The sequence below is a fragment of the Geotrypetes seraphini genome, chromosome 8 (assembly GCF_902459505.1).
Source record: "Geotrypetes seraphini chromosome 8, aGeoSer1.1, whole genome shotgun sequence".
Taxonomy (NCBI): Eukaryota; Metazoa; Chordata; class Amphibia; order Gymnophiona; family Dermophiidae; genus Geotrypetes; species Geotrypetes seraphini.
Window position 1 is genome coordinate 4541303 of NC_047091.1, and position 15536 is coordinate 4556838.

The following is a 15536-nucleotide window of genomic DNA, read 5'->3' on the forward strand; positions in this document are numbered from 1 at the left end:
ATAACTTACAAGAAACATCTTCTGTCTATGATCTAAGTAAAAATAATTATTGGTGGAAGGCAAGTTTGTCTCAACCATTTACAAAATTCTTAAGGATTTCTCTTTTCGTGCGCCAAAGTTGGGGAACTAGATCTGGAAATTACTGGACAAACTGTAGACTGGGAATACTTTTGGTATAAAGTCAACAGACCTACACAATCTCGATCACTATGGGCTCCTTTTACGAAGCCGCGTTAGCGGTTTAACGAATAGCGCGTTATCTATAAACCTAAAAACAGGGAAAAAGTGAAGTTTTCAGTAAAATGTGGGGGGTTACAACCCCCCATATCGCCCCCACAACGCGGCGCGATGTCTATTAAGTAAAGTGGGGGGGGGTTCCCCCCCACACACCCCCGTCGGAGCCCTAAAAACAGTAATTTAGAGCGGCGTGCGCCTTCGCGCTGCGCTCAATTGTCTGGGCACGCCTTTGTCCCGGCGCGCTTTTGACCTGACACCCCAAAACCAAATGCCCAGCTAGTTCAGGGACAGTGGAATTCACAGCACAGAAGAAGATAAGAATGGCCAGACTGGGTCAGGCCAGTATCCTGTTTCCACAGTGGCCAATCTCGGTTAAGGTGGAGTCCATCCTTTCAGAATAGGCTCCACCTTTCCCAGAGGGTTGCCCAGTTCCAATGATGAGAGATCTGATGGAATCAGGTCATTAAATATTAGACAGTTTTGTATGTTGATAAATGGAAGCAGAGGGCCAGGCTTAGCACCCAAGTCACATGCCAGTGATTCAGTGTTTTAGCTACTAGATCAGTGGTTCCCAACTCTGTCCTAGGAGACCCCTAGTCAGTCGGGTTTTCAAGATATCCCTAATGAATATACACTTCCCTCTCCGTATTCGCAGGGATTAGGGACAGAGCCGGCCCGTGAATATTAAAAAACCGCAAATAATATTCAGGCCGATTCTGCCCCTATCCCCCGCTTCCCCCGGCTATTTTAAGCCCTGAAAGCCCCCCCTTAAGCCTTACCTGGTGGTCTAGCGGGTTCTCAGGCAGGAGCGATCTTCCCACGCTCCTGCCCCGTGCAGATCGCTCACAGGAAATGGCTGCCTTGAGCTCCCGTAGTCTCTCGAGACATTTCCTGTGAGCGATATGCACGGGGCAGGAGCGTGGGAAGATCGCTCCTGGCCTAAAAACCCGCTAGACCACCAGGTAAGGCTTAAGGGAGGCTTACAGGGATTAAAATAGCTTGAAACATGAAAATGCATTTTTTGGTTTAAAACCGTAACTAAGCGAATCTGTAGAAACGGAATTTGCGAATACAGAGGGGGAAGTGTACATGAGAGAGATTTGCATACCTGTCACTTCCATTACATGCAAATCTCTCTCATGCATATTCATTAGGGATATCTTGAAAATCCATCTGGCTGGGAGGACAGGGTTGGGAACCACTGATCTAGATCTTCTATACCTCATGCCTTTCAGTATTGTAATCAATGGACAATGTGTCTCTGCCACTCCCATTCCACCACCATTTCTTTATACGACTCTAAAGGGCATTACATTTATGTAAAAAAACAAAAAAAAATCATGCCATTTAATCATTCATGTAGTTTTCATCATTTCACCTCGCCTATGTCTAAATCCTGCAGCATTGCAGATCATCACAGTACATTTCATAGCAAAGAGGAGACATTGACCAACATTTTCAGGTCCTTAGGGGCCCTGCTGTATGTCAGGTTAGCTCTCTCAGTTTCTTTGGATCTTCTTGCTTCCTCGAGAAGCTGTAGTGAGCTGCCGAGAGAATCTCTACCTGCTTGGGACGTGCTGTACAAAAAAATGTCTGGTCCTCGAGGAACATTCCAGAACCCTTTGTCTTCATCTCTGTTAGGATCAAGCTCTCCATCACCAAAGGAGCCTTGATAGGGTCCACACCATACTCCAAGCTGTTGGCTTCCTGGCTGGAATCAAAATGCTCAATCATCTCATTGACCAGTTCGAGTTCGATGGGCGAAAAACGTGTGCTGGGGGAAAAGGGGCAGTATCTTCTCTGGTGCACCTCCAAACTAAAGTGGTGGATGTAGGCCCTGGTACAGTTGGTGCACTTACGTAGCTTTTGGCGCTCATGCATACGACTGTGTAGCTTGAGGTGAACGTATTGAGTGAATCTGCTGCTACACAAGTGGCAGAGATATGGTCTTTCTCCCGAGTGAAGACGCAAGTGTGTTTTCAGATTGCTAGTGCTGCTGAAGCGCTTGAAGCAAACCTACAGGGAAGAGCGCAGGATTGAACGAAAAAAAGTGCAGAGGTGTGGAGAAGCAAAGAGAATGGAAAATGGGAGGAGTTGAGAGGAGGTGCAGAGGTGCGGCAAAACAAAGAGAATGGAAAATGGGAGGAGTCAAGAGGAGGTGCAGAGGTGCGGCAAAACAAAGAGAATGGAAAATGGGAGGAGCCAAGAGGAGGTGCAGAGGTGCGGCAAAACAAAGAGAATGGAAAATGGGAGGAGTCAAGAGGAGGTGCAGAGGTGCAGCAAAACAAAGAGAATGGAAAATGGGAGGAGCCAAGAAGAGTTGCAGAGGTGCGGCAAAACAAAGAGAATGGAAAATGGGAGGAGCCAAGAGGTGGTACAGAGATGTGGAGAAGCAAAGAGAATGGAAAATGGGAGGAGCCAAGAAGAGGTGCAGAGGTGCGGCAAAACAAAGAGAATGGAAAATGGGAGGAGCCAAGAGGAGGTGCGGCAAAACAAAGAGAATGGAAAATGGGAGGAGCCAAGAAGAGGTGCAGAGGTGTGGCAAAACAAAGAGAATGGAAAATGGGAGGAGTAAAGAGGAGGTGCAGAGGTGCAGCAAAACAAAGAGAATGGAAAATGGGAGGAGCCAAGAGGAGGTGCAGAGGTGCGGCGAAGCAAAGAGAATGGAAAATGGCAGGAGCCAAGAGGAAGTGCAGAGATGTGGAGAAACAAAGAGAATGGAAAATGGGAGGAACCAAGAGGAAGTGCAGAGATGTGGAGAAGCAAAGAGAATGGAAAATGGGAGGAGTCAAGAGGAGGTGCAGAGGTGCGGCAAAACAAAGAGAATGGAAAATGGGAGGAGCCAAGAAGAGGTGCAGAGGTGCGGCAAAACAAAGAGAATGGAAAATGGGAGGAGCCAAGAGGTGGTACAGAGATGTGGAGAAGCAAAGAGAATGGAAAATGGGAGGAGCCAAGAAGAGGTGCAGAGGTGAGGCAAAACAAAGAGAATGGAAAATGGGAGGAGCCAAGAGGAGGTGCAGAGGTGCGGCAAAACAAAGAGAATGGAAAATGGGAGGAGCCAAGAAGAGGTGCAGAGGTGCGGCAAAACAAAGAGAATGGAAAATGGGAGGAGTCAAGAGGAGGTGCAGAGGTGCAGCAAAACAAAGAGAATGGAAAATGGGAGGAGCCAAGAGGAGGTGCAGAGGTGCGGCGAAGCAAAGAGAATGGAAAATGGCAGGAGCCAAGAGGAAGCGCAGAGATGTGGAGAAACAAAGAGAATGGAAAATGGGAGGAGCCAAGAAGAGGTGCAGAGGTGCGGCAAAACAAAGAGAATGGAAAATGGGAGGAGCCAAGAGGAGGTGCAGAGGTGCGGCGAAGCAAAGAGAATGGAAAATGGCAGGAGCCAAGAGGAAGCGCAGAGATGTGGAGAAACAAAGAGAATGGAAAATGGGAGGAGCCAAGAAGAGGTGCAGAGGTGCGGCAAAACAAAGAGAATGGAAAATGGGAGGAGCCAAGAGGAGGTGCAGAGGTGCGGCAAAACAAAGAGAATGGAAAATGGGAGGAGCCAAGAAGAGGTGCAGAGGTGCGGCAAAACAAAGAGAATGGAAAATGGGAGGAGTCAAGAGGTGGTACAGAGATGTGGAGAAGCAAAGAGAATGGAAAACAATGGAGACAAGAAAAAGAAGTAAATAAAGTTACATACAATTCAATGTTTGTTGGGCCAGTATTCAAACTCCTAATCGAATAAGTCCCACTGATTGAATCCTACCTGGATTTTTTATCGCTGTCTCGGCAGTGCCAAAGCAGTCCAGGGGCGGAATCTGGACCGGAGCCAGTAGTTACCCAGTTAATGGCAATATTTATCTACTAACTGGGTAATTATCTGGCTTTAAAAGGCTGTTCTAAATTTAGGCAGGGGGGGGGGGTTATCTGGGCACCAATCCGGATATCACTAGTACCCAGGGCCAGCAGCTGCTTGGATATTCAGCACTGGTAGAAAACACCCACGTGTAGGAATGAGCAAACGGGAAGTGCAGGTGCAGTGTGAACAGAGCCCTTTCTTGATCAAACGTCCAGTCCCAAAGATGCAGAGAAGTTTGGTTAGAAACATAGAAACATAGAAAAAGACGGCAGAAAAGGGCTGTAGCCCACCAAGTCTGCCCATTCCATATACCCACCGCTTGACTTTATTTTCTTAGAGATCCCATGTGAATATCCCATTTTCTCTTAAAATCTGACACGCTGCTGGCCTCAGTCACCTGCAGTGGGAATTTGTTCCAATGATCCACCACTCTTTCGGTGAAGAAATACTTCCTGTAGTCACTATGAAACTTCCCCCCCCCCCCCCTGATTTTCAGCGGATGCCCTCTGGTGGTCGAGGGACCCAAGAGACAGAAGATACCATCTTCCGATTCGATACGGCCCGTGATGTACTTAAACGTTTCAATCATGTCTCCCCTCTCTCTTCGTTCCTCAAGTGAGTACAGCTGCAATTTACTCAGCCTTCCTTCATACGTAAGATCCTTGAGCCCCAAGACCATCCTAGTGGCCATTCGCTGAACCGACTCAACTCTCAGCACATCCTTCCGGTAGTCTGGTCTCCAAAATTGAACACAGTACTCCAAATGAGGTCTCACCATGGACCTGTACAGCGGCATTATGACTTCAGGTCTTCTGCTGACAAAACCTCTACGGATACAACCTATCATTTGCCTTGCCCTGGAGGTAGCCTTCTCCACTTGATTGGCAGCCTTCATATCATTACTAATGACCATCCCCAGATCACATTCCGTCGTGGTTCTGGCCAAGGTCTCACCATTTAGTACGTAGACTCACACAAACTCGCATTGAGATAGTCCCTACATAAGCCGTGTTTCAGCTAAACAGCCTTCCACGGGGGGGTCTAAATTGCTACACTGAGTGTGCATGTGACTATGTGAAAAGAGAGAAGAGCATTTGACAGCCGGTCACACGCGCACTTGCTGCCACCAGCAGTAGTGCCCGTGAAGGGCCCGTTTCTGTACAAGTTTCTGTGGGTCTGTCTGTCTTCAGTCAAGCTTCTGTACATCTGTGCAGGGCCGCTGAGAGAAAATCCGGGCCCCGGTACATAGAAGGTGTGTGGGACCTTATACAAATTTGAAATATAGAACATAGAAATTTGCCGTATTGTTGTCAAGAATTTTGTTAGTGGTTCTAAAGTTAGGATAATATTGCGATTGTCTTTCCACTAACCGTCAAGCCGTTTATAGTCTCGAATCTCTCGATAACATAGACAAAAAGGCGCGAGATGCCATGGGTCCTTTATGCTACAATTATGGCATTTACAGGGAACTTTACCTGTGGAATTATTTCTTCCTTCGCTGTCCTGTAAAGTCTTCTTTGCAGTCCACGATGAATCAGCGTGGCTCGTGTCCCGTTTTCTTCTTCCTCCCGGGATTCGGTGGGAAAGCAAGGAGGAGTAATCCGAGCAATAAGTTTGAAGCTAGGAATGAACACGTGAGAACACGCGTTGGTAGTCACTTTCCCAAGTTTTTGTTGGTTGAATCTTGAATGAACCGTATTATTTTATCGTTGTCATGGCCTTCTATTACTTTGTGCTCACTCAATGCTTCACGATCTTGTACGCGGAAGTTCTCACACTGTTCTTTGTCATAGTTTGTAAGGACGTCTCCTTCTCGAGACAAAGACATATTTCGGTTATCGTGATGTTTCATGGGTTTTATTGGGCCCCCTTGAGCTTCATAGGCCCTGGAGCGATGTACCGACTGCACCCCCCCTCTCGTGGGGCCTGCATCTGTGGAACTAGACATTTGATCAATAAAGGATCCTGTTCACACCACACCTGGGCTTCCCGTTTGCTCATTCCCGCCCGTGTTTTGGGGTTTTTTTCTATTGTTACATCTTGGGAGTGTTTCTCTTCTCTTTTGGTATTGAGCACTGAGATCCACATATGGCCTGGCACGGATTAAACAGGCCTAAAAAGTCTGTGACAGTCAATATATAAAAACTCCTGACTGTCAGAATAGAAGATTATTCAGGCATTCAGAACTGTGTGTGGAAAACGTATTCATTCACTTACCAGACACTGGTGAGGCTTCTCCCCAGTATGGACAAGGTGGTGCTTTTGCAGATGAGCCAGCTGTGTGAAGCGTTTCTTGCACATGTGGCACTGAAAGGGCCGCTCTCCACTGTGAACCCTCATGTGGACCTGTGCAGATGTCAGAAAGAGCAAAACGCAGGTAAGAGAAAGGTAAATGGCAGGAGAGTGAAAGGAGAGCAAAAACGCCACAGGAGAGATGGACAGAGGGGAGGGAGAAGATGAAGACAAGGAATGAAATGGTAGATAACAGGGGGACTGTTCCCTCTAAGCTGAGCAGGAGTCCTCCACCCACAGTCTCACCAATAGAGGGTGCTGTTTTACTGTCACATTTTTCAATTGTGAGGGACATGCAAGTTCTGCAGGACTCCAGGGAACATACCTGTCCTTAGCGACTGAAAATATTCCACCCCCTAGTGGTAGCAATGCAGCTGGAGGACACCTGCTCAGCTTAGAGGGAACACTCACAAGCCATTTGTTTCCCATCTTACTGGCCCAAAAACAATGATATCACTAATCTAATAATCCCCACGTGTGTGTGTGTGTGATGGTACCGTAACAATTGATCGCAGGACAAAAGCACTGCGACAAAGGCGTGCCGACAATTGCATGCAAGACTTATGCATGCCACTTTAAAGCCTTACCGTTAGCGCTGTGAGGGGGGTATGGAGGGGAACCTCCCCCTCCCCCAGTACATGTAGAAGTCCTCACACTGCCGTTGGGATATGGTTTGGGGGGGGGAAGAACCCCCTTAAGTACACTGAAAACTTCCATTTTCCTTTCGGTTTTCAGTGGTCGGCAGTTTTTCAGTGTAGTGGAAGGGGGTCACACACCACACCTCAATGGGAGCGCAAGGACTTGTAGTGGGGGAGTTACCCCCACACCCCTGACAGCGCTAATCGGTACGGCTTTAAAGCGGCAGGACGCGTACGTCTTGCCCACAATTGTTGCCGTGCCTTTGTCGGCGCACCAAAGTCCGGTGCACTTTTGATGGGTCACCGTGTGTAGCAACATTTCCCATCTTGTTACATATCCATGCTAAAGAATTCCAGAAAACCCTTCTCTTCAACTGAACAGTGGCAACGAACAGCCTCCTCCTTTCTCCCCTTCCTTGCTCTCCTCCCACTCCCACTCCTCCTCAATCTCTGCCCTCTCCCCATTCTATACTCCCCTCCCCATCACTCTCAACCTTTTAACTTCACCTGCCTCTTCTATGAATGCCTTTGTCCTGTGAAACCCATTCTGAGATCCCGGGAGAATGGGATAGAAATCGAAATAAATAAATAAATGTGAATAAACACATAATGTGAATAATTTACAGCCTCTTTAGACTAATTCACAGCTTATCAGCTACTCTGCACTGGTTGAATGATCTATTAAGAGTTGGGGGCCTAGCAGAGGTTATTCTTTATCACTAACTTTTGAAAAATCTAGGTACGTCTGTAAGATGTTAAAAAAAAAAAATCTCCTTTTCACTTCGTAAGTCACTTTTCGCAATGCAACTATGATTTCCCATCGGTTAGCGTCTTTGTTATGAATCTGTCTAACTAAGGAGCTCTGATGGAAGAAAGTGGATCACTAACAGCTCTGAAGTCGTTTCCCTGTACCTTTAAGTTAGAGAGTTGTCCAAAGTTTTTTAAGCAGATAGTACACTCGTATCTAATCTTGCCGTTTTGCTTCTTTAGTGGATAAATCGTGGATTTGGCACACGAAGAAGGTCTGAGGTGGTTGATCTTTGCTGTGTTGAGGTTAAGGACCTCGCTCTGTTGCACCTTTTCTGAAGCAGATTTTAATCGATGTGTGGCTGAGGTATACAAGGAGCTCTCGCTGGTTGATCCACGAGGAGAATACAATACAGTTTCACATTCTGATCCTGAGAGGGAAAAGGTGCTGGTGGGCGAAGGAAAAGGAACACTTTGAGTTTCTGGAGACATGGGAGGTAAAACAGTCCTGAGCAATCCTGGACAGGGCAATCTACTCTCTCCTAAGACATTTTGGTAGACTTGAGAGGTTTGTGAAGAAAGTCCAAATGGACTGGTTTCATCAGTTCTACTCAAGGGACAAAATGGCAACAAGAATGAGGAATATGGAGGCAGGAAGAATCCTGAGGTATGAGCGGGATGAGGATAAGTGGCAGAGGGAGATGAATAGAATGGCCATGATGGATAGAATCCATTCAAGTGCGTGGGGTGCTCTTTGGCCAAGGAGGTAGTCAGGTTGTACAGGCAACAGGTGAAGCACGGTGGACTATTTGGACTTGTTTCTCTTTGCTTTGGAAGACTTTGGCAGAGGGGACTGATTCCTGAAGCTGTCCTTTCTTTTTCCGATGAACTGTGAAGGTGGTAGGTCTCCCTTATCTGCTGTAGAGCTGCAGTGGAAATGTTCTTCGGAAAATTCATGTTTCGGTATTCTGCAGTCTCTGGGGTTATGTCCTTGTCGAACAGCTCCGCATTCACCTTCTCATCATTCTCTATACGACTAGCTGTGAGGTTTTGGTCATTGTTGGAGTCACTCTTGGAAGAGCTGGACCTCCGCCTTGGTGGGGTCTTGGGTACAGAAATTTGCACTTCTTCATATCCTGAAGCAAAACAAATGATTTTTCTGATTAATATATCATAACTTTGCAACTAAAATATTCCAAAACCCTTCAACTCAGAGGGGCCTTTTTATATATATATATATATATATATATATATATATATATATATATAGTAGATATTGTTTTCCATGGGCAGAGAATGGGAAAAGCTCTTTTGAATGAAGGCCTTCCCCAATATGGATAAATTACCTAGTTAAAATAAAACTGTATCATCTTAGGTTAATCATCGTTCTGCATATCTGAGGCAGGCCTGGAGTTATGCACAACAGATAACCTAATAAAATTGAACCTTGAATATAATTCTCTTTCAATTCATTCGATTATCAAGGCATTTTTGATATGACATTTAAATATGAATTTAGATATTTTGTGAAAGACATCCAAAAATCCGGTAGAGAAAATGACCATAGTCAAAGCAGAAGCACATCTATCTTTTTTTTTTTTTAAATGACTATTTCTAGATATGTTTGCCCTCAGAGTGTCTATCTTTTTTAGGGTTACCAGATTTTACTATAGTAAAATCCGGCCCCCCCTAGACCCGCCCCAGCCCTTCCCAACCTGTCCAAGGAAATCCGGTATGTCTGGTAACCCTAATCTTCATGATTTAAAAAAAAAAAAAAAAAAAAACGCACAAAAACCACCCATTAGGACATAGGAGGGGACAGCATTCATAGCAGACTGACCGCACAGACATCCAGCAGAGCAGTTGGTCACCCTAGGGCAGTGGTCTCAAACTCGAACCCTTTGCCAGGCCACATTTTGGATTTGTAGGTACTTGGAGAGCCTCAGAAAAATGACAATTTTGCATGAGGTAAAACTCTTTATAGTTTATAAATCTTTCTTTTTGGCTAAGTCTTAATAATAATATTGTTATTTATAGTTAAAAAGACCTATGATCAAGAAACTGTTTTATAGGTCACAACGTCTCCCTTTCACTTTTAGACCTTGCTTTATTTGTAAAACATTTTCAATTACCCTCCTGATGTTGTTTTTCCTTAAATGTTCTCTTACTTTCTTTAACAATTGTAGTTCACTCCTTTTTCCCTATGTATCACTAATTAATTGGGTACATCGATTGTATGTTTACCTGTTTAAATTGTTTTATTTTGTCCTCCCCTCAAATTTTTTTTATTGTTATACGCATTGAAAATATTTGATATTGCGTATATATCAAAATTTTAATAAACTTGAAACTTGATAAACATACCAAGGGCCTCAAAATAGTACCTGGCGGGCCGCATGTGGCCCCCGGGCCGCGAGTTTGAGACCACTGCCCTAGGGGGCACCGCAATGACCTTTACATGAAAGGTCCAAGGTATATATCTCACTATAACCTCCTCATAGTGTATGGTGAGCCCTCCAAAGCCCACCCAAAACCTACTGGTCCCAACTGTACACCACGCCAATAGCCCTTATGCCTGCAGGTGTCACCTATATGTAGGTACAGTGGGATTTGGGTGGATTTTGGAAGGCTTAGATATTTCACCATAAGTATAGTACTTAGAGTGGGATTTAGGCTTGAGTGGAAAGGGTGAGGCCACCAAAACCCTATTATAGTTGACTTCACCGCCCAATGGGCTACTCTGAGAACCTACTTGCTGCTCTACAAGGACTTGCCATACCATCTGAAGCTGTCATACATGCAGGTATGTACTGTTTCATTCCCATATTGGGGAGTGGGGAGGGGGGGGGTCAGTGATCACTGGAGGGGTGTGTGTGAGGGAGGGAGGGGGAGTTCATGCAGGAGTGCCATAGTGGTTAGATCAGCTGCCTCAGCAACTCCCACTGCCACTCCTTGTGACTCTGAGCAAGTCACTTAATACTTCATTTTGCCAGGTACAAAATAAGTACCTCTCTAAAATATGTAAACCACACCGAAAAAGCAGTATATCAACTCCTTTACCCTTTACAATCAAGCTATTGCGACATCATTGATGAGGTTGACTCTTATTGGTGGAATGAGGCATTATGACATCACAATCTCAGCTCTGGTTAGTAGAGACTGAAACTTTTCACACTAAGGGGGGGGAGTTAGCAACATAGGTCACTGGGAATGGAGGTATGGCTGCCTCCACGCCCTGAGATTGTGAGTTCAATTCCCACTGCAACTCCTTCTGACTGTGGCTAAGTCACTTAATACTTCATTGCCCAAGGTGCGAAATAAATACCTGGCTAAGTATATATAAACTGCTTTGACTGTATAAACCACACAGAGAAAGTGATATAGAAGTCCCCATCCTCTTCAACCTTCCAGTGGTCAGTTTTTGCCTTCCTTTTAATTTTTTTTTCCTTCGATGTATTTTATTCTCCCACCCTAACTCCTCTTCCTTCTGTATCAAACCAGTCTAAATCCCGTCCGTCAATTATGTAAATACTTGATTAAAGATCTTTTTTTTTCTCTTTTATTTTTGAACTATATTTTAAATTTTAATAATGTAATTTTATTCTGTAAACCGATCAGATACTTGCCGATGGTCAGTATATCAAACATAAAATAAACTTGGACTTGGAAACTAATGTGAAGGGGCCTGAACGGAATGTGAGGGGCTCAGGAACCCCAGAACCCCCTCCCCACACCTACGCCACTTGTCTGAACTGAGTTTGGGATTACATTGATCTAATTTTAAAAAATTCAAATCTGTGTGAACACTACTGACAAGGTTGTAATCCATATTTTTTCACGAGTGAAGTCAGTTATATAATCCAGACCCATATAGTGGAACAACTTCAATAGATGTGTGTGTGGAAAAGTGATAATAGGTTTTTCTATGAAACCCCTAATGACAACAGAAAATAGGTCTTACCTAGCTTCTTCTCCTGCTCCCTAGAAGGCAGAGGTGGTGAGTCCTGGGTGAAATCCTGGTGGCAGCGAACCAGGAGCTCCTTGTTAGCTGGGACGGGTTTCAGGGTTTGGAAGAAAACGTCCAACCCCTTTTGACAGACAACCAGGTTCTGTTCTGGGAGCGCCGGCGCCAGTCTCATATACCTCGTCCACTTACTGACACTGGTGCTCAAGGTGTCGTTGAAATACTGGAACATTCCATTGGAGTAAACCTTCACCATCAAGAAAAATTAAACAGAGGGCGAGAGATCAGATGTCATCTCCTTGTGGAAATGCTTAAAAATACATATGATTAAAGATGTTTTAAGACTCCCAATAACCTGGTTTAATAAGGGGGTTTTCCCCTCTATTTTTTAGCTCAGTACATTCAGTCCAAAAAAGGGCATTTCTATCTGAAAAATCTTTTACACATCCGATCTAAAATATGTATTTCTTTTGAATACTAGCTTTCTATGAGCAGGTATCTGCTAAGGTACATATCTACCAACTACAGAATCACTTTACCATGTCCTGGGACAGTCAAATCCGTCTCTTTTCGTCCGTCCTTTTTGATCTGACTGTTTCTCTCTTTCTCTCCGAGTCTGCTATATAGAGGATCAGGCCAGAAAGGAAATTTCTTATGCAAATCCACAAGGGCTCAGTCTGCGATGACATCACCCCATCTCATGGACACTTTTCCACCTCTGAGGGTAGAGGCGAAGGGTGGTGGCATCAGGCCACCTCCTGGCTTCCAGGAGTAACTATTTTCTTTAAACTGGTGCCGAGAGAAAGTGGGGAAGTTTGTAATGAGTTGTTTTGTGGTTGACAGAAGCAGGAAATTTCAACAAAAGCACTCCATTCTGGCTTTATTTGGAGCCCAGCCAGGGGAATTCTGCCGGCTTTCAAACAATAAAACTGAGAGGTACAGGCGGGGTTCCTGCGGAGGCAAATGAAGAAGTGGGCAGAGAATCCCCATCAGTGGGAAACAGCAGATTCCACACACACACACTGAGGAGGAAGTAGCAGACACTATTGTTTCTTCAAAGTCAGTTTGAGTTTCAAATTTATTTACATTTGATATGCTGTATATCAAGAACATCTATTTGGTGGTGTACAATTAGTTAAAAATTTCTTCTTTTTTTGGGGGGGGGAGGGGGGTTAGAATAAGGAAAGGAATACCATAAATCAGATAGCACAGAGGAAAAGTAGGATCAGTTCTGCAACCCTGCACTCCGCAGTCCAAGTATCACAACTACAATGTGAATCTTTAGTCATTTTGAAAGGTAAGAACATAAGAATTGCCGCTGCTGGGTCAGACCAGTGGTCCATCGTGCCCTGCAGTCCACTCACGCGGCGGCCCTCTGCTCAAAGACCAGCACCCTAACTGAGACTAGCCTTACCAGCGCCTATTCTTGTTCAGCAGGAACTTGTCTAACTTTGTCTTGAATCCCTGGAGGGTGTTTTCCCCTATAACAGCTTCTAGAAGAGCGTTCCAGTTTTCCACCACTCTCTGGGTGAAGAAGAACTTCCTTACGTTTGTACGGAATCTATCCCCTTTCAATTTTAGAGAGTGCCCTCTCGTTCTCTCTACCTTGGAGAGGGTGAACAACCTGTCCTTATCTACTAAGTCTATATGCATTTTTAGACCCATTTTGAAGTTACAGAACAATTTGCCTGGTACTGACCCAGCTAGACTGGCCTGCTGGGAAACTCTCCATCTCACCATGGTGAGAAGTATATGTATTTTTAAGCAGAGACAGAGAACTGAATTGTCAAATCCCCACATGCTAGGAGGTCTGTTCAGAAAGTTCCAGGACAGTTTGAATTGCATGCCAATGGGAAGTTTTTTTGAGATGTGCTGGGTGGCGTTGAGCAGCTTGAAATCTCATGAGTAATCTCCTTTATCCATTTGTTGATATTTGTTTTCGTCTCCAAGCTACAGCAATTTTTGTGAAGGTATGTTTTCATGATTGGCTATTTTTCATCATATGTGACCTTGATGAGCAGCGCTACAGCGTGAAGTTTTGTTTTAAATTGGGTAAGAATGCTACAGAAACTTATGAAATGTTGAAAGTAGCTTATGGGGGAACATGTCATGAGTCGTGGAAGGTGTTTGAATGTTATTCATGCTTCAAAAGTGGTCGTGAATTAGTGGAAGACAATTTGTGAACTGGAAGACCATCAACATCAATTGATGATCATGTTGATCAAGTGAAGGTTTTTGTGCGCGCTAATCACTTAGAGAATTGGCAGAGGCAACATCTCCATTGATTCATGGCACAACATTCTAACCGAGAAGTTGGGGATGTCTCACGTTGTGGCAAAGTTTGTTCCATGGTTGATGACCAACGACTAGAAGAACAACTGCGATTGTTGCACAAAAAATGCGATGACCGTTTTTTCCTAGCCACCTCGTGCTCTCCTGACTTGGCCCCTGTTGACTTCCTGTTTCCTAAACTTAATCCACGCTGAAAGGAAAGTGATTCGACATCATAGAAGACATAAAGCAAAATTTAACACAGCAACTTTTGGTGATTCCTGAAGATGCATTTAAGGACTGTTTTAATTTTTACCATTGAATGATGTAAACCGCTTAGAAATGTAAAACGATATATCAAGCATTAATAAAACTTGAAACGATGTTGGGAAAAGTGTATACTTTTACACTGGTCACTTTTGTATGTGGGAATCTTGCAAGTAGTTTTGAAAGGGAGGCTGCTCTGCTATCCCATTATGGTTTAAAGTTACCACAAATACAACACTGGATAATTCAAAATTGCTTCTTCAATCCTGATTTTACCCACTTCCTCTACTACTACCACTTCTACTTGTATCAATCTTCACAGATTAGACACAAGATTGTCCAACATCGGTCCTTGAGAGCCGCAATCCAGTCGAGTTTTCGGGATTTCCCCAATGAATTTGCATGAGATCTATTTGCATGCACTGCTTCCAATATATGCAAACAGATCTCATGCATATTCATTGGGGAAATCCTGAAAACCTGACCCGGCGAGGGCCGAAGTTGGATGTTCCTGGATTAGAGGGACGTTTTTCATAATGGAAACTTCCACAACTCGTCTGGGATGTACAGGTTAGGCACAACACAATGCCTTGAGAAGATCAGTTCAAATGTCCTTTGAGAGCTGTGCTTGGTGTTGTGCCGATATCTTTGTTAAGCGATCATCAGGTTTTACCTTCAGTGGGAGGGTCCCAGGAGCGACAGCCACCTCCCAACCAGACTACAGTGCAGGAAAACTTTTTAAGGATGCATACTCTTAAACTGATTCTCCACTTCTCATACAGTCAGCTCAGATCGTCTAAGAGACGCAAAATGGTATTCCTTTTGTGTTTTCTTTTCCCCACTACCCTTTATAATTTGTAGTTCCCCCCCCCCCCATTCCTCACAGTCTGTCCGTGTTGAGCCTCATGATTTCTCTATAGCACCCTCTAATTAAAAATTATAAGCTGCCTAGAAGGTTTTTTCCCCTAATAGGAGGGGTAAGAAATTTAAATAAACTTGAAACTTGAAGATGACAGTAAGCCATAGGGACCACAAAGTTGGAACAGGATGTTGTACTGTTGCAAGGGAACGTGTGGGAAAAGACAGCACAGGAGTTCCTGGTGGGAAGCAGTTGCACTGGATGTGAAGTCATCGTGAAGCTTTCACTTGCTGTTTCAGATGGAAAATCCCTTCAGACTGACCAGAAATATTTCAAAGAAAAAAAAATACCCTGGCAGAATTTAAGGGTTTGATTTCCAATCAACAAAGGATCTTTTCAAAAACGGGTATCAATGTGTCT

At 44.5% G+C, this 15536-nt stretch overlaps 1 protein-coding gene across 1 annotated transcript; it reads right to left on the reverse strand.

Moving 5' to 3' along the window:
• Positions 1-1222: 1222 nt before the first annotated feature.
• Positions 1223-12388, reverse strand: ZNF683 (zinc finger protein 683). The gene is made up of 5 exons (XM_033954454.1): positions 12259-12388; positions 11717-11966; positions 7921-8891; positions 6296-6424; positions 1223-2253 (listed from the first exon to the last, which is right to left on the reverse strand). Exons 1-5 carry the CDS (start codon positions 12259-12261, stop codon positions 1723-1725), a joined length of 1884 nt encoding a protein of 627 aa, XP_033810345.1. The 5' UTR covers positions 12262-12388; the 3' UTR covers positions 1223-1722.
• Positions 12389-15536: the final 3148 nt, after the last annotated feature.

Coding starts and splice junctions, on each gene's coding strand:
- ZNF683 (XM_033954454.1), bottom strand. Junction 8,892..11,716: donor GGAGCAGGAGAAGAAGCTAG/GTAAGACCTATT, acceptor GTTTTGCTTCAG/GATATGAAGAAGTGCAAATT. Junction 2,254..6,295: donor AGAAGCCTCACCAGTGTCTG/GTAAGTGAATGA, acceptor TCTTCCCTGTAG/GTTTGCTTCAAGCGCTTCAG.